General features: G+C 60.6%; 2 protein-coding genes across 5 annotated transcripts; both read right to left on the bottom strand.

Moving 5' to 3' along the window:
• Positions 1–15,899, bottom strand: U2AF2 (U2 small nuclear RNA auxiliary factor 2). Of its 2 annotated transcripts, none has more exons than XM_082862652.1 (12): positions 15,716–15,899; positions 11,793–11,928; positions 11,133–11,177; positions 10,738–10,841; positions 10,258–10,409; positions 8,783–8,899; positions 8,472–8,610; positions 4,169–4,248; positions 3,968–4,090; positions 3,571–3,669; positions 3,065–3,313; positions 1–262 (listed from the first exon to the last, which is right to left on the bottom strand). In XM_082862652.1, the coding sequence occupies exons 1-12, from the start codon at positions 15,762–15,764 to the stop codon at positions 128–130; spliced, it is 1,428 nt and encodes a 475-aa protein (XP_082718778.1). In that variant the 5' UTR covers positions 15,765–15,899; the 3' UTR covers positions 1–127. The 2 variants fall into 2 exon arrangements, with proteins under 2 accessions (XP_082718778.1, XP_082718779.1); XM_082862653.1 differs by having other exon boundaries at positions 3,583–3,669.
• A 2,022-nt stretch (positions 15,900–17,921) lies between these two features.
• CCDC106 (coiled-coil domain containing 106) lies at positions 17,922–21,352 on the bottom strand (the record flags this gene model as incomplete). 3 transcript variants are annotated; one of them, XM_082863361.1, is made up of 6 exons in its annotated part: positions 17,922–18,238; positions 18,751–18,963; positions 20,077–20,253; positions 20,340–20,447; positions 20,592–20,670; positions 21,308–21,352. In XM_082863361.1, the coding sequence occupies 5 exons, from the start codon at positions 20,623–20,625 to the stop codon at positions 17,922–17,924; spliced, it is 849 nt and encodes a 282-aa protein (XP_082719487.1). The 3 variants fall into 3 exon arrangements, with proteins under 3 accessions (XP_082719487.1, XP_082719486.1, XP_082719488.1); XM_082863360.1 differs by lacking the exon at positions 21,308–21,352 and having other exon boundaries at positions 20,340–20,625; XM_082863362.1 differs by lacking the exons at positions 20,340–20,447; positions 21,308–21,352 and having other exon boundaries at positions 20,592–20,625.
• Positions 21,353–21,663: the final 311 nt, after the last annotated feature.

Raw genomic sequence — 21,663 nt, 5'->3', positions numbered from 1 at the left:
ATTCCAGTTGCTGCCGGCTGTCATTCGGCTGTCACTCCTCTGCCCATCGTCTTCAGAGGGGGAAAAGAGGGGGAGCTGGAGGGGGAGAAGCCCCAGCCAGCCCTGCCCCTGCCCTCCCCCGCCGCCTCTACCAGAAGTCCCGGCGGTGGTAAGAGTCGGGGTCACAGTATTTTGTGACAACCACTCTGTTGGCGAACTTGCGACCCGTCAGGCCCTGCATGGCTTTCTGGCAGTCAAACACAGAGGTGAACTCCACGAAGATCTGTGGGAACAAGACGCAGGTTGTGAAGACCAAGGCCTCCCGGCCTCCAAGGATGCGCCGGTTCACTCACAGCAACCAGCCAGCATCTATCTACCCAAACCCAGAACTCCGCGGGAGGGAGGTTTACCAAACATCCTCCAGCACCCCAGGATCAAAGAATGACAGAAGACAGAGACATGCAGAGGCATGGAGAATGAGAGCAGAGGAAGCTTAAGTCAAGAGCCCCAAAGGGCAGGGGACAGGGGTGAGCTCAAGGAGACCGGTCACTTATGCTGAGTGTCTCCCCTGTACCAGGCACCATGCTGGGTGCTCCCCCAGCCACCCCAAGGGCCATGGGTGTCTCCCCCAGACAAGGGATGAAGTAAGGAAAGCTGACAAATTAGTACTCAAACCCAGGTTGATTCAAAAAAAACAAAAAACACCTGAACCTTGATCTGCTCAAGCTTCTCATCTTTCTTGAACCACCAGTTACAGAAGTGGAGGGAGGGGTGGATATAACCAGCCTAATTCAGAACATGGGGAGTTCTATAAAAACATGCCCCCTAATGCCTCAACAAGCAAAACAGCTTGCAAAACAAAACAAAACAAAACAAGAAGAAGTGACAAAACTGATAAATTTTAAGGAAGTTTGAAACCAAACTGCAGGGTTCCTTATTTTGATCAAAGCAACTATAAAAAGACATTTTTGAGACAGTAAGGGAAATCAGAACATGGCTTGGGTAGACAGATACTAATGATAATTTTGTTAACGTACTAATGGTACTGTATGGTTTCGTTAAAATAATTTTTTAAAGTCATCTGTTTATAGCAGTAGTTCTCAACCAAGGTGAATTTGTCCCCAGGGGACATTTGGCAATGTCTAGAGATGATTTTCATTGTCACAAAGGCAGGAGTAACACTACTGGCATCTAGTGGGTGGAGGCTGGGATGGGGCTAAACATCCTACAGCACACAGCACAGGCCCCAAAGCAAGAGTGACCAGGCCCAAGACATCAGGAGTTCAGATAGAGAACTGTACTTAAGTGATATATGAGATATATCTTGTTTTGGGGGGGGGGGGGGAAGGGGGATGGGAAGCTGAATATATAGAAATCATGAATGATAAGATATTGGTAACCTGAAGCTGGGCGACGGGCCACTAAGACACTGCTACACATACTAGAATACGACTTTAAAAACATTGTACTATGACCTTAACTCTATCGCCACGACGGTTTCTCTCAACTCCTACGTTTGAAAAGAATGATAATAAAGTTTGAAAACAAATCACATAGACTGATCCCTGAGACCAGGCCGGGTCTTTCAATTAGTCCCCCCCAAACACGTCCTCAGCCCCCAGGCAGCCTCCAGGCTCTCCTCTCTTGAGCCACGACCGCACTAAGGAGACTGACCTGTCATGGACGGAGTGTCTCCAGTGCAGCAGTTAGGGGCAGGTAGGAGCGCAGGCCAAACCCAGTGCGGCCCACCCTCCCCTCCTGCCCCCGCCCCACCCCCCTCTACCCCCACCTGCGATGCTTTTCCACTGCTCCTCGGCAAGTCTGTCCAGCCTGACACCTGAACAGGGATCAGGGTGCCTACCAGACCTCAAACTTGGAAGCAGCTCTGTCCAGCCCACTGCTCCCCGCAACATCTCTGCTGGGGTCTCAGGACCTCAAAGCCAGCCCCCCAACACTGACCATCGTCCCTCCCCCGCAGACCTGCTCAGGTCCCCTGCTTCTCACCTGCCATCTCTGCCAGGTCACCAAACCCAGAAGGCTGAGATGAGCATCTCACTGGCTCCTCCCCCTCCCCGGCACACCCAGATCAGCCGCCATGGTCCCGGCATTCACAGGCCAGTCCCGGCATTCACAGGCCACTGACTTCTCTCCATCCTCCTGCCTGCTCTGAATCAGGTCACCGTCTTTCACCCAGATGACCAAAAGCCGTTAGTACCCAAAGCTCCAAACATCACACGGCTGTCACCCCCCACCCCTCCAAATTCCCAGCTCTGCTTTGCACTCCATGCCGACCCCCCCCCACTGTAAGGCACCACCTCGATGTGCCAGGTGTTTCCCACGTTTAAGAGCTTTCGAAGGCTCCCCCCATCCTCACTCAGAACAGCCAGCATGCTTCCTAGCACCCGCGCTTCACCCCCTCAGGCTACACCAGCCACCTCGCTGCCTCTTGCCAGGACCCCACCTGCCTGCCGCGAGAACTGGGTGTCGCTCGGGCTTCACCAGCTCCTGACTTGCCTACCTGAACACAGGGCCCAGTGCGACGCTGCTCCCCTCCCAGCCACCACTGGAAGCAGCACACGCGCTGTCTCTTAACGTGGGCATCCCGCTGACCCACAAGGCGAGCAGCCACACACGCTGCAGGCATCCCGAGGGGGGGCGTGAGATGCTGGCACCTGGCACAGTGCCAGGGACAACGTGACTCGGTGAGCTCAGAATCAGACCCCAGAAATCAGAAACCTAACTGTGGAGAAGGGCTCGGAGCTGCTGTGAGAGCTCAGGACGGAAGACACAGGTGGGTTTGCTGCTTTGGGGACTATTTTTAGCACTTTTCTCCCCCTTCCATAGACAAGGCCAAACCACTTACCCAAGATCACATGAAACCCAGGTTCTGAACCAAAGCTGCTTCTATACAGAGGCAAGAGGCAAGTCCTCAGCCACAGCGGCACAGCACGCGCGCTGCCTCTCGCCGCAGGCCTGGGCCCCCAGAGGCCCCGCTCTCTCTGGGTCAGAGTAGGGTGTGGGTGTGCGTGTGTGCCCGCACACGTGTGGGGACAGGGGACGCTCACGAGAGCACGCTCCCACGCACCTTTCCACAGCCGGGCACCTCCACACCGTCCACGGGGCGGGGGATCTCAATGGACTTGACGAGCCCGTACTTGCTGCATTCGTCACGCACGTCCTCCACGATCTCCTCGTACTCCTCATCGTCCAGCAGCTCCTCAGGCAGGACCATGTTCATGAGGCACAGGACCTCAGTCGGGTGACCACCCATCTGCACCTGGGAGCTCATCAGGCCAGGCACTTGCAAGGTCACGGGGGTCTGGTTGATGGTACTCTGTGGGGCAGCAGGGGCAGGGGCGTCACGGGGCAGCTCCGCCCTCGCCCCCTCCATGCCCACTTCCCCCGAGCCCTCCCCCAAGACGCCATCCCAGGGAAAGACCCTGCTCTGCCCTTGAAGACCCAGGCACCCACTCCCAACACTGGCCAGGAAAGCCAGGGGCAGAGCTTAGGACGGCCCACCCAGCGCGCCCCCCCGGCACCTTCCCACCCCCCCACCCCCAGATGTCCCCTAGCCAATGGAAGATGACGTGCCGGGGGGCTCACCAGCGTAGCATTCTTGGCTCCCACGCTTGCCCTCTGGACAAGCAGCTTCTTATCCCCCAGCTGCATCCCGTTCAGCCCCGCAATGGCCTGCGTTTGGAGAACGCGGGATGGGGGCACGCAGAAGAGAGGTACAGGTCAGAGGCCAGTAGCCTGACACCTCCCCCGCAAGCCCCACTACCCCAGAGCCGGACACTGATAGGGAAGAGGGCAAGGCAAAGGGGTGAGAGCTTGGCAAGAGCTAGAACCGAGGGAAAAGGGCCCCTATGCCCAGCCCTGCTTCGGGGTGGCCTCCTCCCACCCATCCTGAATAAGGGAGACCTCAGCGAGGATACAGAGCAGGGTGAGGACAAGGACAGACTCGCCAGCGCAGGGTCCCAGGGCTCACCTGGTCTGTGACGTTGATGTCCACGTACTCACAGAAGGCGTAGCCCTTGGAGAGCCCTGTGGCACTGTCCTTGACCAGGTTGAAGGCCTTGAGAGGCCCAAACGATGTCAGCAGCTCTTTTACCTGCGGCAGGCCAAGACGCCATGAGAGTATGGACGAAGGCTGTGACGGGGGAGGGGCGGGAAGAGACGAAGGGTCTACCTGGTCGTCATTCAGGTAGTTGGGTAAGCCCCCAATGAACAGCTTGTGGGCAGAGTCCGGGACCACGGTGGACACGACTCCTAAGGGCAGAAGGGAGCAGACGGACTGTGAGTGCCAGCACCAGGTCGTTTCACAGACCCTGGCAGATGTCTGCAGGGAGAGGCCCGGCAGCCCTGGTCAGGCCACGTCCCTCCCACCCATGCGCCCTCCCCAGCCCCGCCTCGGAGGCGCACCCCGGCAGCACTCTTCGGGACGCAGAGCGACCCCAGCACAGCGGCACATCGGGGCCCTGGGGTCAGAGACACGAGCTCACACCCCAACCTGCCACCTGCTGCTGCGTCACCTGGGCAGGTTCCCTCGGCTCTCGGCCTGCTGGAGAGGCATCGTGGGGATACACAACCTCTCCTTCATCCTCAAGCCTCCACTCAGAGCCCTCCCTCAACCTGCCTCTGCTGAGACCAGGTCTCCCCAGGAAGCCTCCACGACCTTTCCCCGTGGGCCTGCGCTATGCACAGCTACAGGTGTCCCGAGCCGCTCTCTGGCCTCAGTCACAGGTGACCTCGGAGGAGTCTGCTGCTCGGTGTCCGTGAGGGCTGGGACGTGCCCGGCTCACTCAGCACCCTGGCAAGGCGGGGCCCACATCAGCCAAGCAGGTTTAACGACCACCGTGCGTCCACCCCAATCCTGCCCTCTCCGCTGAGCTTTTGACTCGGGCGCCTGCCAGGACTCAGCCCAACGTCTCGCACACTTCCAAAACGTTGTCCTTCAATTCCTGGAGCCTCCCCACAGGGCCTAAACTACACAGAGCTCCAGGACGCCAGCTGGACACAAAGAGGATAGAAACGTGGACCACCACCCACCCGGCCGGACCTGCTGTTGATTTTGAGTTCAAGGCCCACTAGGCCCACTACTGCCAGACGCACCACCTTGCCTTCCTCTGCAATCCGGCACCAGGTGGCCCCGCTCCACCTCCTCCTGACCTTGGAGAGGAGCAGGCGACATGGGAGATGGGAAAGAGCCTCAGACACTGCCACTGCGCCCACAGAAGGGCTCCCTCTCCCACCACCACCCACCGGTCCAGCCCCTCCGGCCTTGCCGCTCCAACCACCAGAGCCCAGCCCCATCGGGGTGGGGCATGCAATCCTCTGAGACGCGGCCTGGGCAAGGAGAGATGAGCAGAAGCATCTGGGAGCCAGGGCCACGGACCGAGCACTCCACACCGGGCACCCCTGGCCGAACTCCTTCCACCTATTCATTTCACGTTCTCCCACCCCTACCCACAGCACGACAGGAGGAGACTGAGGCCCAGGGAGCAGGTACCACGTGAGGTCACACACTCCAGGACCCCAACTTCACAGGCAGCTCTCAGGGAGCGAAAGGCTCTGCAAGGGTGCCGTCACAGGACACGGGTTGCGGATACAAGACTGCAGAGTGGCAGCACTGGGGCTGGAACCTGCCCCACCACACACCTCAGGGAAGCACATGGCACCGAGGGCACCAGAGTTGGGCTCCCTGGGCTCCAATCTGGGGTACGAGACTGAGTGAGGCTCCTCTGGGCCTCAGTGACCTCATCTGTGGAACGGGGAGAAGCTCGCACCCCCCACCCCGAGCGCGTGGATGAACACGACGGAGCCACACGAGCGCTGGACGCGGGCTGGCGGCCAGGCTCGCCACCCCACGAAGCCCAGGCCGCGCCAGCACGAGGGAGCAGCAGGTCGGCGCCTCAGCAACCACAGCCCCTCCGTGCTCACTCGGTTCTGCCAGGGGAGAAGGGCCTGCTCTTCAGGGTCGCACGACCAGGAAAGCACAAGATAAATGGGGAACCCAGGCCGGTGTTGATGCCCAAAGTCAAAGCCCCGAGCAGCTCATCTCCGGACGGCACGCTCTGGGCGCCGCCCTGCTTCACACACCTGTTCTCTTCCAGAGGGGCTACCTCTCACCTTCACCTCTAAAACCTCACCACCCCCCATAAGGCTGCCCTGGACCCCCAGGTGCCAAGCAATCCTTTCTCATACCTGCAGCGTCACCTGCCCCTCGGCAGGAGGACCGTGACCGCCTCGTGCACTGCTGTGCCCCTGGCACCCCCGGCACTGCTTCGTAGGATCCTCCTGGGGGAGTGGAGGAAGCCCCACAGGTAGGGGCCTCTGGAGGCAGAGTCAGATTCGCCCCTGAACTGAGGAGTGAGCCTGATGCAGGACGGGCACTCAGGGTGAAGCTAAATTCACAAATTCAAAGATGCTACGCCTTCCTGCTCCCAGTTTCCATCTCGTCTTTAGGGCCACTGCACAGTCAGGCCTGAGATCAGGGAGCGCAGTTAAGGTCTCACCCCTGCAGATGATGTACACTTTCAGTTTCAGGTCAGTCCCCTTTTACCAAGACAAGGAAGTTACCTTCCAGGTTCCTACATTGTTTCTTTTCCAACCAAGCGTGCCTGCCGAATTTTATCAAATGCTTTTATCAAATGCTTCTCCCGTTTATCGAACATTAGATCGAAATATGACCTTTATTGCAGAGAACGTTTAACCTGCAGCCACCATCACTTTTCCTGCCATCCCCGGCACCCAAGGAAGGAACAGACTCGCCCAGTCACTGGTGGCTGGACCCCCGGCCTCCCTGGGGAGATAAATCCCAGAGAGGAGGTCAGCCATAGTAACAGAGCCTACGACCGAACACTGTCCCTGCCCCTGCGATGCCTCCGGTGCCACAGGAGAGAGGTGACAAGTGGGGCAGCACGGGAGACGGCCAGGCAGACTCTGCGGTCAGGCTGCGCCACCCGGGGTCCCAGCAATCACGCCTCTGAGCACGTCACTGCTCGCTTCCTGCCTCACTCCCCTCCTTGGTGAGAGGGCGCCCCAGCACCTACCACAGGAGTCAAGGGCCACTGCAGCACGAAAGCAACTCAAACCACGCGCCAGTGCGAGTGGCTACGTGCCGATAGATCTTAAAGATCTGGCCCCTAGTTGTCACTTGCCGACCCTGTACTACAGGACAGTCACGATGACGAACACCTGATCCACGGGGCACACTTGGGACTGTGCTGGCCCAGGAAACAGGAGAAGCAGTGGGCTCCTGTGTAAATAGGAATGAGTTAAAACGCAGGGAATTCACTGGAAAGAGACACAAAGGAACGTTCCGTGGCTTGATCTGGGAGGTGGCCCCACAGACATACGTGCAAGTAGAGCGTCAGAAAGTCAGTAACTTCTCAAGTTTTTTTTTATAAGTTAGAGAGATGTGCTGAATTTACCCAAACTGGTACGGTGGAAAACACTGGGGATGAGCCAGGGACCCAGCCCTGAGTCCCAAGGTGCCACCCTCTCTGGACTCCACATCCCCCATTTCACAAAGTGAAGAGCCAACTTAGTTTCCAAGAGGTGTCCTTCAGCGTGAAGCCTCAGCCAGCAGAACGCCACGTTCTCAGCCCCCAAGCGTGGGGCTCACGGCCCCCACACGCAGAGCACCCGGTGCTCACCCTGCCCTTGCCTGAGAGCTGGGCCCCCAGCTCGGCTACCGCAGCACTGGCCCCTCCAACCCCACAGCGTTCCCGGCCCCCAACAGGGCCCCTCACAGGCCCAAATCCTCACTTCCACTCGGCAGTCAACCACAGGGGTCAGCAAACAGTCTGCAGGTTCCTGTTTCTGTACAGCCTGCAGGCTTTCTGAAAGGCTGTTTTACCACATGTGAACGTTACACGGCACCCAAACATCAGGATCCATGGATGTTAAGGCATACGGGACACAACCACACCCACTCGCTTAGGAAGCACGCGTGGCTGCTTTCCTGCTACAACTGCAGGGTAGTTTCAACAGAGACCACGCGGCCTGCAGAGCAAAAAACAGTCACTCTCTGGCCCTTTACAGGAGAACGTTCTGCCGACCCCAGGTCTGCTATGTTACCTACCGACCTGAGGTGGTACTAAACACGGCTGCGTAGGCTGGCCCGGAGCACAGGGGTCGACGGAAAATCCACATCAGACCCCGCACCAGGAGCTCTACTGACCACCTGCCCAACCACACAGGCTCACCCACACTCGTACTGACCCCGCAGTCCAGAGCAGCGGCCTCTCACTGCCCACAACACGTTCAGTCTGGCCCTGGCTCCGCCACTTACAAGCTATGAGTCCTCAAGCAGACCACAGCTCACCCTCTCTGGGTGCCGGGCGCCACCTCTGCAAACAGGGAGACGCCCAACTCCCAAAAATTCGAAGGCCGGATGAGACGACGCATCCCCTCTGAAGCACTCGTGCTGCTTCCCTGTTAGCTCCAGCTGGCCTACAGAGGGAAAGGTGGGCAAGCTCCCCACTCACCAGGCACATAGACAGAGGGATTCTCTGACATGCCAGGCAGGGGCTGGTAGTCGTGAGGCCTGCGGATCTTCAGCGACTGGCCCTGGAAGATGATGCCATCAAAGGCCATGGCCTGCGTGGTCTCGTCCACTGAGCGGAACTGAAGGAAAGAAAAGGAGGTGGTAAGGGACAGGGTGAGTGGCCAGCCAGCCCCCCAACCCCCGAGGGCTCTGGGACAGCAACCTGGTAGAGAAAGGACTGCAGAAGAGCCCAGTGGGAACAAGGGCTGCTGCAAACGGGCTGGGCCTGACCCCACTACATGCCCGGCTCACCTCTAAGAAGGCAAAGTTCTTGTCCTGGTTAATCTGCACTGCCAAGACGGGATTGCCGGGGGCCTGCGTCAGCCCCCCCAGGCGCATCTGGGCGTTGAAGAAATCCATCATGGCCTCCTGCAGAGGGAAGAGGAGACAGGGGGGGGGGCGGGGGAAGGGAGGTGGAGAGAGGAGGGGAAGGGTGAGAGAGGGAGACACAGAGGGGTTTGGGGGTAAGGGGAGAGGGATGGGGGGCGGGGGGGAGGGAAGGGAACAGTGGAATATGGGTGGGGGCACAGAGATCAACAGTAGGAACAAAAGCAGGAGAAAGATCAGAGAAAGTGGGGGGGAGGCAGCAGCAGGAAAACAGCCAGGGACCAGGAGGCGGGACAGGAGGTGTGGAGAGAGCCACAGGGCCCCAACCAGGGGGAAAGAGAAAGATTGCTCAAGAAAGATGCGACAACCAACAGGGAGAGGCAAAAAAAACATAAAACAGAGAACAAGGAAACGGAACGTGTGAGAAAAAGAAACATCCAATGGCGACAGCAAAAGAGAAATAGCAAGGAAGTAGAAAAGCAGCAGCAGATAGAACACAGAGAAAACCCGAGAGAGAGAAGAGAGAGAGGAGAGAGAGAGAGAGAGAGAGAGAGAGAGAGAGAGAGAGAGAGAGAGAGAAGCAAAGGGATGGAGGAAAGAGGGCGGGAGGCGGGGAGCGCAGGGCAGAGGGTTGGGGAGGAAGGGCGGGCGGGAGGGGAGGAGAAAAGAGTGATGTGGAGGAATCTGGCCCTGGAGTCCGGGGGCTGGTTTATCAAATGTAGCAAAGTGCAGGTTGAGAAAGTCAGAATGGACCTTACTTGCCTTCGACGATGGTAGCAAACTTTTTGTTGCTACGAGGGATCTCAGCCCCACAATATTTCACTTTAAAGAGAAATGGAAACAACTCTTTGATCTCGGGATTCTCAGGGGGTGTCACGGGAAGGGGTGGGGGAGAGGGGAAGGGGAGAGGAGCGGTAGGGAAGGTGAGGGGAGGTTGGGGCGATCAAAAATAAAAGAACAGCGACCATGGGAGGGATGTGGGGAGAGGATGGGGGACACAGGCGGCAGAGAACAAGAGGCGTGTCAGAAACACTGAAGGGGAGCGTGCGTGTGCGTGTGCATGTGCATGTGTGCGTGTCCGAGTCTCCCTCTCTGTCTCTCTCCACACGGATTCGGATTCGTGGATTCGTAGGTACGTTACGTGTGTGCCTGCTCTCTGGGTTGCTGGAGGAGGTTGGGAAAGGGAGACGGGAGAGGGAAAGGAGGGAGGGAGAGGGCCACCCCCAGCCCGGCCCCTGGCTGGCTCAACTCCATCGGTCCGTCTGGGAGGGGGCCGGGGGGTCTTGCAGGAGCAGAGTCTCACCCGTGCAGGTTGGGGGACGGAATGGAGGGAAGGGGAGGAACAGGTGGGGGGGACAGGGAGAGGTAGGGGCAGGGGGAGGGCAGGGAGAAGGCAGTACCTCAGTGATGCCGAAGGGGATGTTGCCCACATAGAGGCGCCGGGCCTGTCTGGTCATCTGGCTACCGACCACGGGCACCGGTGTCGGGGTCACAGCCAGACCGTCGGGGGTCATGGTGGGGAGAAGGGCGGTGGCTGGAATCTGACCGGCAGCTTCAAAAGGAAGAGACGGGGATTAGAGGCCATCGGGGCGCCCGTGGAGCGGCTCAGCAGCCGCGCCCTCCCAGACATGGGCAACCACCGCCTCTGCGAAACCAGGTCTGTTGACAGCTTCATCCCTGCTGTCAACTGCAACAATAAGGGCTGTTGTCAAGGGGCTTCAAAAGGCAGAGGCCAGAAAACCCAGGGTGAAAACCCCATCCGCCACCCCCCCAAAACCGAGGCTCTGCTTCCTGACCACCCCAGTATACAACCACTCCAGCTCACGAGAGGGTAAGGGGGCCAGAGGACCAGCAGATGTGGGGCGGCGGCCGGAGCCTACCTTGCATGGCCTTGTACTGCATGGGGGTGATGTGCTCGAAGCCGGGCGGTGGCACGTCCCAATATTTACGGACCTTCTTCTTCTTCTCGTGGCGGGGGGAACGACTGGGGGAGGGGGGAGGGGAGAGCGGGGCAGGGCGACCTCAGTCTGACCAAAGGTGGGCCTGCAAGTCCCCCCAGGTTCCCCTCGGCTCCCCCGCCCAGCTCGGCTCTCTCCAGGAGGGAGAGGATCCGGGTCAGGGCCGTGCCCAGGCCCGGGGAGGGTGCTATTGCAAGGCAGGTGGGCTCTCCCCAGTGCTCGGGCCGGGGCTGGACAAGGACAGGGCAGGGTGCACAGCGGGGAGGGAGGCGAAGGGAACGGACGTCAGGGCGGAAGGGGCAGGAGGAGAAGCTCACATCAATCCACCGTGCTCCTCTTTAGCGCCTCTGGTCAAAGGTTTGCTGGGGGGTGGGAGGGAAAGGTGTGGGGAGGGGTGACTGGGGACCCTCGTCTTCCCCACACACCACACCCCCCAAGGCCGCTGAGTCCAGGGCTGGGGCAGGGCCGAGGTGAACAAGCAGCGGGCAAACCCCCTCGGCCCTGCCATTTCCCCCACGCCCCCCTCCCCCAAGCAAGAGGAAGGGAGGAAGGGCCAGACAGACCACTTTCTAGCTGAAGAGACTGAGGTGGGAGGAGGCAGGACTTCCACCTATCCCGCCCTTCCTCACCCAAGGGGCAGAGAGGACAGAGGGGAGCCTGGGGAGGGAAGAGGCGTTAGAGCGGAAACCGCTGTCCCCCTCCCAGGGCGGCACCCCGGAGACCCGCACAGTGGGCACAAGAGGGCCGGGAAGGGGAGGGAGCCCCTCACCAAGGGACAGACAGAGCAGCTCCCTGTCACCAGACTCGCCTTGGAGATAAAGAACCTGCCGCACCAGCGACCCACCAGAAACTGAAGGAAACCCCAGGAACAGGGAAGAAACTGATTCAGACAGATGAGCAGCAGCGCCTCCCCCAGGTCCACGCGGAGAGGAGCCCCAGAGCCCCGGGACGCAGCCACCCGCTCCCCGCCCTGGTACCTTCGGCGCCGCCTGTCCCGGGAGGCGCTGCGCTGGTCCCGGTTGCGCCGGTCCCGGCTGCGGCTGCGGCGCTTGCGGTCCCGGCTTCGAGAGCGGCTGTGGCTGCGCTTCCGGTGCCGGTTCTCCTTGTCACGCTCTGGGCAAGGCGGGGGAGAGGATGAGCTGAGGGATGCCGTGGCCCAGCCCACCCGCGCACTGCTGGCTTTGCCCCAGCCCCAGGGAGGCCACCCCCAAGGGGAAGGGGCTTGATGGAGGAAGGGAGAGCAGGCTTCCTGGGTCCACACGCGAGTCCAAAGACCCTCGGGACCGGGGAGGGAGCTGGTTACCTGAGGGGACAGGGCCTGGAAGTGCCCCCGGGGTGTAAGGTACCTGAGGATGCTCAGGAGGAGCTGGGGAGCCAGAGAAGACAGAGGAGGCTGGCTCCTGGTCCCCCTCGAGGGCTGAGGGGCCTGACCCCAGGGTCGTCCCTGAGAGGGGCAGGGCTAGAGGCTGGGGAATCAAGAGACCCAATGATGTTTTCCTGAAGGGACCCAGCAGCCCCTCAGGAGACCTCCTCAACCAGCTGGCCCCCACTGCCCCACCATCAGGCCCCGGGGTCAGGCACCAGGCAGGACCCGCTTCGCTGAGAAGCAGGGACACCCAGCCCATCCCCACCCCACCAGCTGAACAATGCAGGATCCCCTCCTCCAGAAAGGCGTGTCTTTCAGAATCTGGGGGGTGGGGGGGAGGTGCCGGCCCACTACCCCCCATTCCCACACTCCCTCAGAGCCAAGGACAGCAGGAGCTGGGGCAGGGGCTTTCTCCAGAGCTCCCCTTGGCGCCTTCAACCTCCCCCCACTCGCCTTGGGGGCGGCGCCTAGGAACAGAGCACAGCCTTGCCAGCAAAGCACAGAAACCTTGGCTCCCAGCAGACCTCTCCCCCTCTGAAGGAGGTGCAGCTCCTGCACCACGCTGTTTGTACTCTATTTCCTCGGTTCAAAGACGCCACTGATTCCTCAACTATCCTCGACTACCCCTCAAACACGTGTTAACTTTACCACGTGTCTGGGGACGGGGCGGCGGCGGCGGGGGGGGGGGGGGGGGGTATGGAGATAATAAGAGAATGCCACGGACCTCACTACAACAGGATAAACCTGCACCTTAAAAAGGAAAAAACGTTGTAGCAATCATCGGGATGCCGCCTAAAACCATATTCTGCGCTAATTTTACTCGCACTCGATCCTCACTGTTACTTCGGTAAAACACTGGGGAGGGGGCCTTGCTCACGTAAGAGATGAGAAACCTAACGCGCAGAGAGATCACGTGACCTACCCAGAGCCAAAAAGCATGAAAATGGTGAAGCCTGAATGCGAACCTTGAAATGTCAGCTAAGGCAGCTAAGCAGCGGACAATACTAAAACACTGGAACCACTAACGACAGTGGGATTGCCTCCTTGAAAATAAAAAGACTAAACATAAAAAATAAATTGAAAACTGGCACCTGGAGGGGACAGGAGGGAACGAGCAAGCAGTGTGAAGCCAGAGGTAAGCACAGAGTCATGGCACTGGGCCCAGGGAGGAGCCCTGGCCAGAGGCTTTGGGCCTCTGGCTCCATGCTTGTGAGACGGGCAGGTTGTGAGCAGGAGACCCTTTCCTGTGGCTTAGGCTCTAAAACAGACAAGCAGGGAAAGCGACGAACACAGAGGAAGCAGTGGCACCTGCTGGGTGCCTGGGACACAGAAAAGGAAATTAATTCCCTGGAGACACAGACTGACACCTGGAGGAAGCAGGACCGCAGAGACAAAGACCCACAGGCACAAAGACCCATGGGCAGAGCAACACATGGGCAAAGCTTCCCCCTGAGGCAAGAGTAACCCCCCCCCACCAACTGATACAGCACAGATCAGAACAGAAAAGGGGGCTACAGCGGCTCAAAATGCTGTGGCCACCTTGCTGTGGGAACAACTCCACCAACCCCAGGGACATGCCCCGGCTGAGGGCCTGGCCCCCCAGTACCAGTAGGAACACCCAGGGAGAAAGCAGGCAGCACACCTGCAAGTGCCCCAAGGAAAGCTCCATCAGTTCCACTTGGCTTTCCAGCCTAGCGGAACATGGCTTTGCAGCCCAGGCAGACGTGGGATCGGTTTCAGCTTTTCTGCATAAAACCATGCAACAGCAACCAAACCTTTAAACCTCATTTTTCTCTTCTTTAAATGAGACTCATGCTTACCATCAGGTGTGGGACCCGGCAGAAGGACGTTTGGAAAGCAACTTTCCCTGCCTTTCCCCATCTCTAACACCATCTCTGAGTGAGCTGAAAACCTGCCTCTGTACTTCCTCCCTAAATAAGAAATTACACTAGGAATTATTTCACAATAAAAAATATCACTAATCGGGCACTTAACGTATGCCAACCCCCATGCCACACACTTTACATATGTTGCCCCATTTAATCTCAGCTCTACCTCTGATCAGCTGAAACGTGGGTAAGTTTTTACTTTCTGAGCCTGTTTCCTCCTCTGCAAAGGACAGAAATCACTTCAGCCTCATAGGGCTGTTGCAAGATCCACTTAGAAAAACTGTGCAGAAGAGCTTAGCAAAGTGCCTGACACGTGCTCAAAGTTTACCTGCAACTATTATTTCTATCATCCCTGTTTATTCCAACATCCCAACGACAAAAACAAACAAAAAAAGTCACCCTACACATACAAAAAAAATAAGCATACAACTACTGAGCAATGAAGTAGGTACTAAAACCCAGGTCTGCTCACCTTCAAAGCCTGTACTGTTAAACGGTACATCATGTACGTACAGACACCCCGTGGGCACCCCGAAACGTGACTTCTTGTCTCCTAATCCAGCCACACCCTACCCCACTCTAGGGTGGGCCGAAAGGGGAATCCCAGCGCCCCATGGGGCCCTCCGAACACAGGTAGCTTAAGCCTCAAGCCTACCACCTTCCCTCGGCCTAGCTTCCTCACTCTCAAATCGGAATAAGGAGACAAAAGAAACCTGTTAACTATCTAACGCTTCTCTCAGTGCTGACATTTTTGGGGCCCCCAAAGTAATCAGCATTAGCACGGCCCCGTGCTTGGACTCGGCGTCACCCGAGGGGGACGTGCCTCCCACCCTCCCGACTGAACCAGGTCCCCCTACTCGCTCAGCCTCAGTCTCCTCCCCTCCACGCTGAGATTTACGAAGCTGAGTCTAGGTGTCCCGAGCTGCGACCCTACAGGACGTGGGGTTTGCCTCTCTAGCTAAGGAGCGATGGAACGCAAACATTCCGCACTGTGATCGCCGGGAGAGCCAGAACCCCGAGGAAGGGGTACAGGCGTGTGAGAGGAACACAGAGCACGCACAATGAGGCCTCTTCCACAAGCGCCGACCGTGGCGCCCCACGGCAGCGGCCCAGCGTGACACTAGCGGCCGGTCCGCAGGACCAGGCGCAAAGGGCGGCGGTGCTACAAGCGCCCCCCACCGCGCGGCCCGGCCCATGCCCACGTGAAGGGGGTCCCACAACTGCCATTTTGGAACAAAGGGGGCGTGGAGACCCGGGCCGCGGGCCCGGCCGGAAGCGGAAGTGCCAAGGCAGCCGTAGAAAAGGAGGAGGTGCGAGACCGAATCTATATAATCTCCTTTTCAGATTAAAAAAACCTAAGTCCGCGAGAGGACACCCGGCGAGCCCGCCGCGCGTGCCGGAGACCACGTGGGGCGCGGAAAAAGGAGCGCATGCGTCCGGGCCTGCGCTCGCCGCTCCCTCCCCTCCCCTCCTGCGCGGCGGCACGCCGGGAGGTCACGTGAGCGAGGCGCGCGCCGCGGGACTTGGTGGGGGGGGGCGCCGCGCGGCCCTGAGAGGAGGGGGAAGCAAGGAGGAAAATGGCGGGGGACACGGAGGGAAGCCAAGAGTCGCCCCGCCCGCCGTCCCGCACCCCCGGCGCCCTCACCTTGCTTATTCTCGTTGAGCTGCCGCTCGAACTCGTCGAAGTCCGACATGCTGAGGCGGCCGCGTAGGGCCCTGTGGAGCTCTCGCCTCGCCTTGCCGCGCGCCCGCTCCGGCCGCTTCGGCTACTTCCGCCGCTTGCTTCGGCTACTTCCGGCCGCCGCCGGCGCTCCACCGCCTCCTACCTAATCAAGCCCGGGCTGCCCGCCCCACCCCAGCTCCGCCCCTCTCCCCGCCTGCGCGCCCGCGAGGTGCCCCTCCCCCCCGGGCCTGGCTCCGAAACGCGTCGGCTATTTCCGGACCGTAGAGGAAAGCCTCGGGAGCAGCAGCTACGGCTGCTTCCGAAAACACCCGAAGCGAGGGTTTCGCCGCCTTCCCAGGTTTTCGTAACTTTCCGGATATTAGCTCTTCAACGTTCAGATGTTTCCGTAGATCCTCGCGTTCCTCTGCACCCAGCCCCCTCTAAGAATTCGGCTTCTTCCGAAAATTGAAATTGTCCCAGTCTTTGACTGCTTGCGCAGATTCTCCCCGCTCTTCTCCGCCGGCCCTGTCCAAGCAATCGGCTACTTCCGACAAGCCTAACCGTCCCGGACTTCGTCACTTTCCGAAGGCTTCCGGAGCTCGCCCTCAGACCCAGCCAGAGATTAAGCTCGTTTCCAAACTTCGGCTCTTTCCGGAGATGCCAGGAGCACCCTCCTCCCCTCTCGGAGAACTTCGGCTCCTTCCGCCACCGCTTCGGGAAGGCTTCACTCACGGGAGATAGCTTCGACTTTTTCCGTCGGCACTTCGGCTCCTTCCGGCTCCGGGAACCGTAAAGGGAGGGAGGACAGAGGAGAGGTGGGTCAGGGGAAGGGAAACGGAGAAGGGGCAGGGTCCCGGCTCTCGGAACCTGACTCTCCGGGTGGGGAAAGGGGAGGAAAAGAAGGGCTGATCTTGCGGAGGGCCTAAGAAGGTTGCGCGAGACAAAATCAGCCAGGGGGGTGAAGGGTGCGCGCGGCCGCTGCGGAGGTTGCCAGAGCGGCTTTGTGCGCCTGCGCAGGGGGGAAGAGGCGGGGCGCGAGGTGGGCTTCTGCGCCTGCGTAGAAGCCGGTCTGAGGCGAGGTTTCTCAACTGTTCCGGAAGGGTGCCCGCTTCCCGAGCCCCCAGAGCGCGTGCGCGAGTCTTTTCCTTCCTCCAGGGAAAGTACTGCATTCCCGACCGTTAAGCTAGGCCGCCCTCTCCTGGTTGCCATGGCAACCGCACAAGCGCGCCCGCCCCACCCACCCACCCGCCGCGCAGGCGCAGCAGGCGACGTAGCGGACACTTCCGGGAGGCAGATAATTTCGCTTTACCGCCTCCTGGCGGAAGCCTACGCTCAGAGAGTCCCCGTTCCCCTCGTTGGCCGCCTCCGCCAGAGGTTTCATTCAGACGCGCCTCCTGCCTCCGTGCCTCTAGTCCAAGTAGCCCAGCGGGTAGTGCTCACGCCTTTTTTCCGGAGCTCTGTCCCTCCGAGTTCCCCAGGGCACAGCTCCTCCTCCCCTCCCACCCCTGTCTCCCCAACCTCCCCGTTTCCCGCCTGACCGTCCGTGCCCCGGAACCCCTCAGAGCCTCCGTCACCGTCTTCGCGGCAACGGCCACCCCCTCCCAGGAAAAGGCCGGGGCCCAGTTTATTCCAAATTTTATCATCTCTTTTTAATTTAAATTCACTTAATAATTATCTGTTTCACGTGGACTCGAGGCGGTCCCGGAACGCGGTTTGGGAGCTCCTTGCAGGGCGGGCAGGTGGGCCAGCCTCTCCTTGGGGCTGGGGGCGGCAACGGGGTATGTACAGTGCCCTCGCCTCGCAGTCCCGCAGTTTTCCCAGGAGCAAGGGCCGGGTGACGGCAGGACGGTGCCGCTCAGGTGGGAGGGGGTGCCAGTGTTTAGGAAAGGGCAGAAACCGGCCCCTGGACAGTAGTTCTTGGACCGCCCCCACCCCAGGGAATGCGGAGGACGGGGAGGATGCTAAGAATGAGAGAGGCAAAGGAGCAGATCTATATACAAGGGACCCGGGAAGGGGGTGGCGGTCCGCAGGAGGGGAAGGAGAGAGGCACGCGCAGAAACAGGCCACCCATCCGCCCCCATGCCCTCCTGAGGGCCCACCACTCCTACACACGCTTGACCAATGCCGGGAGGGCGGAGGGGGAGGGAAGGAGGGGCCGGGGGCGTGTCCCGGGCCAGGTGGGGCGGAATCACCGCTTGAAGCGGTAAGTGATGGGAAGCAGCAGCTTGCTCTTCTTGAGGGCCTGCACCTTCTTGAGGGTCTCATCGTCCAGGGCCAGGAAGCAGCGGCGCGAGTACTCGAGCAGACGCTCCTTGGAGGGGTCGAACTCGCCCACCTCCGCCAGCTTCTCGGGGGCCACGATGAGCAACTCCGCGATGGGCGTGGTCAGCGCCACCGTGTTGCGGTCCACTCGGTGGTGCTCGAAGGCTCGAGACATGCTCTTCAGCTTCTGGAAGGTGCCCAGGATCTTCTTGTAGCGGCAGAGCACACCGTCGGCGTCCTTCACTGCAGGGCCGAGGGGAGAGAGCGAGAGAGAGGCATTGGGGGGGGGGGGGCAGAGAGAGGAAGTGGGAAGGGGAGGCCAGAAGATCAGGAGAACAAAACAGAGAACGAGGAAAAGCAGTGATAGTTACAAGAGGCGGAAGAAATGGAGACAGAAGCCGGACCAGAGGAAAATCAGAGAAGGCAAGCCCAGGGAGGGGGATGAGGAGGAAAAATGAAGGAGGGAGTGGGTTCAAGGGTGGAGTTCAGCCCACCTGGGCCATCGCCCCCTCCCCTGCTACTGACAGGAGCCCAAGGCTCAGGAAGGTCAAGCCCCAGGCGGCGGTGAGGGTGGACACAGATTTAAGGATTGTAAACCAGGACCACACGTGGAGGCCGGGACAGACAACCAGGTCTGGTCTCTTTGCTGATGGGGAGACCAAGGCTTGGGGGGACAAGGGGGAGCTCCTTGGAGGTCACACAGCAAGTCCCCAGCCCAGAGCCCCAGAGGCCCCCACCCCCTGTGCTTCGCTTACCCCGCTGCCTCTCTCGGGCCTTGGGCTTCCCGAAGCGCCTCCGGCCAGTGCCCCCTTTCTGCTTCTGCCTCTTCCTCTCCCCGTTACTGCCTTGTGCAGATGCTCCGCTGAGTGAGGAGGCAGCCGACTCGGGGTCTGAGGCTTCGCCCCCAGCCCCGCCTCTGCCGTCCCCCTCAGCCCTCCGGGGCCCAGGCTTCAGCCGGCAGTGGTCCTCTGGAGAGGTGAGAGGAGACACGCGCATGCGTGAACTTCACGAACAGGAGGGAGGGAGGAGGAGTCGGCCAGGTGGGGACCGACAGCACTGTCACACAGGTCCCCAGGAAGGGGTCCCCAAGGAGGGAAGAGGCAGGAAGTTCACTGTAGATGCTGAAGTTCCACAAGCAGCTGGGATTTGGGGACAGAGATCCCAAATCTCTGTGGGGTGGGGCATGGGCTGAGGATGCTCCTCAACTTGGTGGCAAGAGGTCTGGGGGAGGGGCCCAGTGGACCAAGAGAGTCCCGGGGACCTCGAGACAGTCTTTGACTTTGTGGGGTTCCCACGGTGGAGGAGGGGTGTTCTGGGGACCCAGTGAGGCCTCTATAAGCGGGGAGGCAGGCAAAGCCTGGGTGGGGGTGGGAGTGCAGACCCGGAGGGAAACCTTAGTCTCTGGGTCTAGTGCGCTGGGAAGGGCAGGCGGGCGCCCACCCTCACCCAGACAGAGGAAGCAGCGGGGGTTCTTCCCGGCAGGGCCCTCCGAAGGGTGGGTTTGGAGGTCCAGTGTTGGGGTTCCCACCGAGGAAATCCAGAAGCCCCTGGGCCTGACCATCCTTGGTAGGTTCCCGTCAGTGTGGGTGGATGGTGGGAGGCCCCAGCAACCCAGGCTAGAGGTGGCTCAAGAGCAGAGGGGTCCTCAGTAGAGTAGGTGTTGAAAAAACACAGGCCCTTTGCCCAGACTTTCAGCTGACTTCACAGAGAGGAAAGCGGAAGCTTTTGAGGGAGCCAGCCAGGGGCTGAACGGCAGGAAGGGGAGAGGACAGTCTGGATCCACCAAAACACAGCTAAAGATTTGGCAGAGAAAAGCCCTATAAGGGAAGGGGATGGGGCAGTGTTCAGAATACATGGACCAGCAGGGCAGTGTCCTGTCCAGCAGCAGAAGGACTCAAGCAGGGAGGAAGCTGGGCTTGAAGCCCCAGACATGGCCACAGGTGCAAGGAGGGGGCAAAATGACAGGTCCCCCTGAGCCGCCAGAGGATGAGTGTGGGTGAGAAGGGTCCTGTGTCCCTGAGGAGGGCCGAGCTGGGTGCCGGGGCCCAGGAGTGAGATGGGGAGGGGACTGGCGGCCTCACCTGCATCCATGCGGGCAGAGGAGATGAACTTGTCCAGCTGACACCGCAAGAAGTCCCTCTCCTCCTCCAGGTCCTCAATGCGCTTCTGCAGCCATGAGTTCCTCTCCAGGGCCATGTGCAGCTGGGCCCTAACACCGTTCATCAGGGCCACAGTCGGGGACGCAGCCCCCGGAGGCTCTAGGGACAGCAGAGGACCCTGGTCGACCCCAGGCCTCAGGGCCCTGCACCCCTGCCTGACTCAAGTCCCCTTTCAACCAACTCACCCTCGAAGTTTCCCTGAGAGGGGCTCAGACTGTAAAAGATCTGTGGGTCTAGGTGGGGCGTCTCGTCGAAGGGGATGGAAATCTCGAAGGCCTCATTGTCCTTCTTCACTGGAAAAAAGAGGCCGGGGTCACCCCAGGGAAGTCCCAAGGAGCCTCGGACCAGCCCCCAACCACGCAGCCCTGGAGAGGAAAGGGCAGGGACAACGGGCAGCAGCTGTGGGACCAAGGGTGGAGCAAGGTCCAGTTCCTCACCTGTCCTCCTCCGGCTAATGTTTCGCTCATTCATGGTGCGGCCTCCTGCGGACCCCAGCAGCTGAGAGCCTCAGGGGCACTGGACAGAAACAGCAGCCACAGATGAAGGAACACAGACGGACTCCTCGGGGACATCCCGGGGGAGCTGGGGCTCACGACTGCGGGAGGGCGTGCTGAGGGCCGGGACTCCTGGGTCTGATGGAGGAGGGGACCCAGACCCCTCAGGACTGAGGGAGGACCCCTGGGGTTACAAACTCCTAGACTCTAGAGAACGAGGGTGCTGGAAGAAGGACCGGTGGGGTCGACAGAGCAGGCACATCCTGGCCGAAATAGGACAGAACCTCATCACAGGTCGCCTCGGGGCCAAAGAAGTGAGAGGTGCGGGGGAGGGAGAGTGTGCCCCCAACTTCCAGGCGCAGGGTGGGGGCCCAAGCCACGAGCCGCGCCTCCCCACCCCCGGTCACCCCACGCACTCGCGTGGGCGATCAAGGCGATCGCCCGTTGGGGAGCTGGGCGCGTGCGCAGTGCGGGGGAAGGTCGTGAGTGGGGATGCGCCCCCGCCCCCGCCCTTTGTCCCGCGGGTGGGAGGGGGAGCGACGGTGGCAAGTGGTCTCAGCGGGGGATGCACCTGGCCGCAGGTGCCGACGCGGCCACCACCGCCCCCGCGGCCCGCAGGTGCCCGGGGTCGGACTGGCCGGGGCCCCACGCTCACCCACCCGCGCGCGAAATCCGGCCCGAGGACCGACGGCAGCGGCGGCGGCGGCGGCGCCCATGCCCGGCGCCGGGGAGCGTCTGCAAAGAATAACGGGGAGCGGAGGGAAGCGACCGCACACCCGCGGGCAGGACGGCAGAGGCGGCGAGTCTCGGAGCCGGGCGATGGGAAAGGCAGGGACGCCAGGACCGCCCGATGCGCCAGTTGGCGTGCCTCCTCCAGGAGTCCCCGGCCCCAGATGAGGCCGGCCGTTTGCGGCGGAGGCCGGGGCCGCACTTGCGCGATGGCCCCTTGCAGCGCACCCCCGCCCTTGGCGAAGCCTGGGCAGGGAACGTCACGAATTTCCCAAATCCTGGAGAG

This window comes from Leucopleurus acutus, assembly GCF_964270905.1.
Source record: "Leucopleurus acutus genome assembly, chromosome: 20".
Taxonomy (NCBI): domain Eukaryota; kingdom Metazoa; phylum Chordata; class Mammalia; order Artiodactyla; family Delphinidae; genus Leucopleurus; species Leucopleurus acutus.
This window is presented reverse-complemented; position numbering and strand designations above follow the sequence as displayed.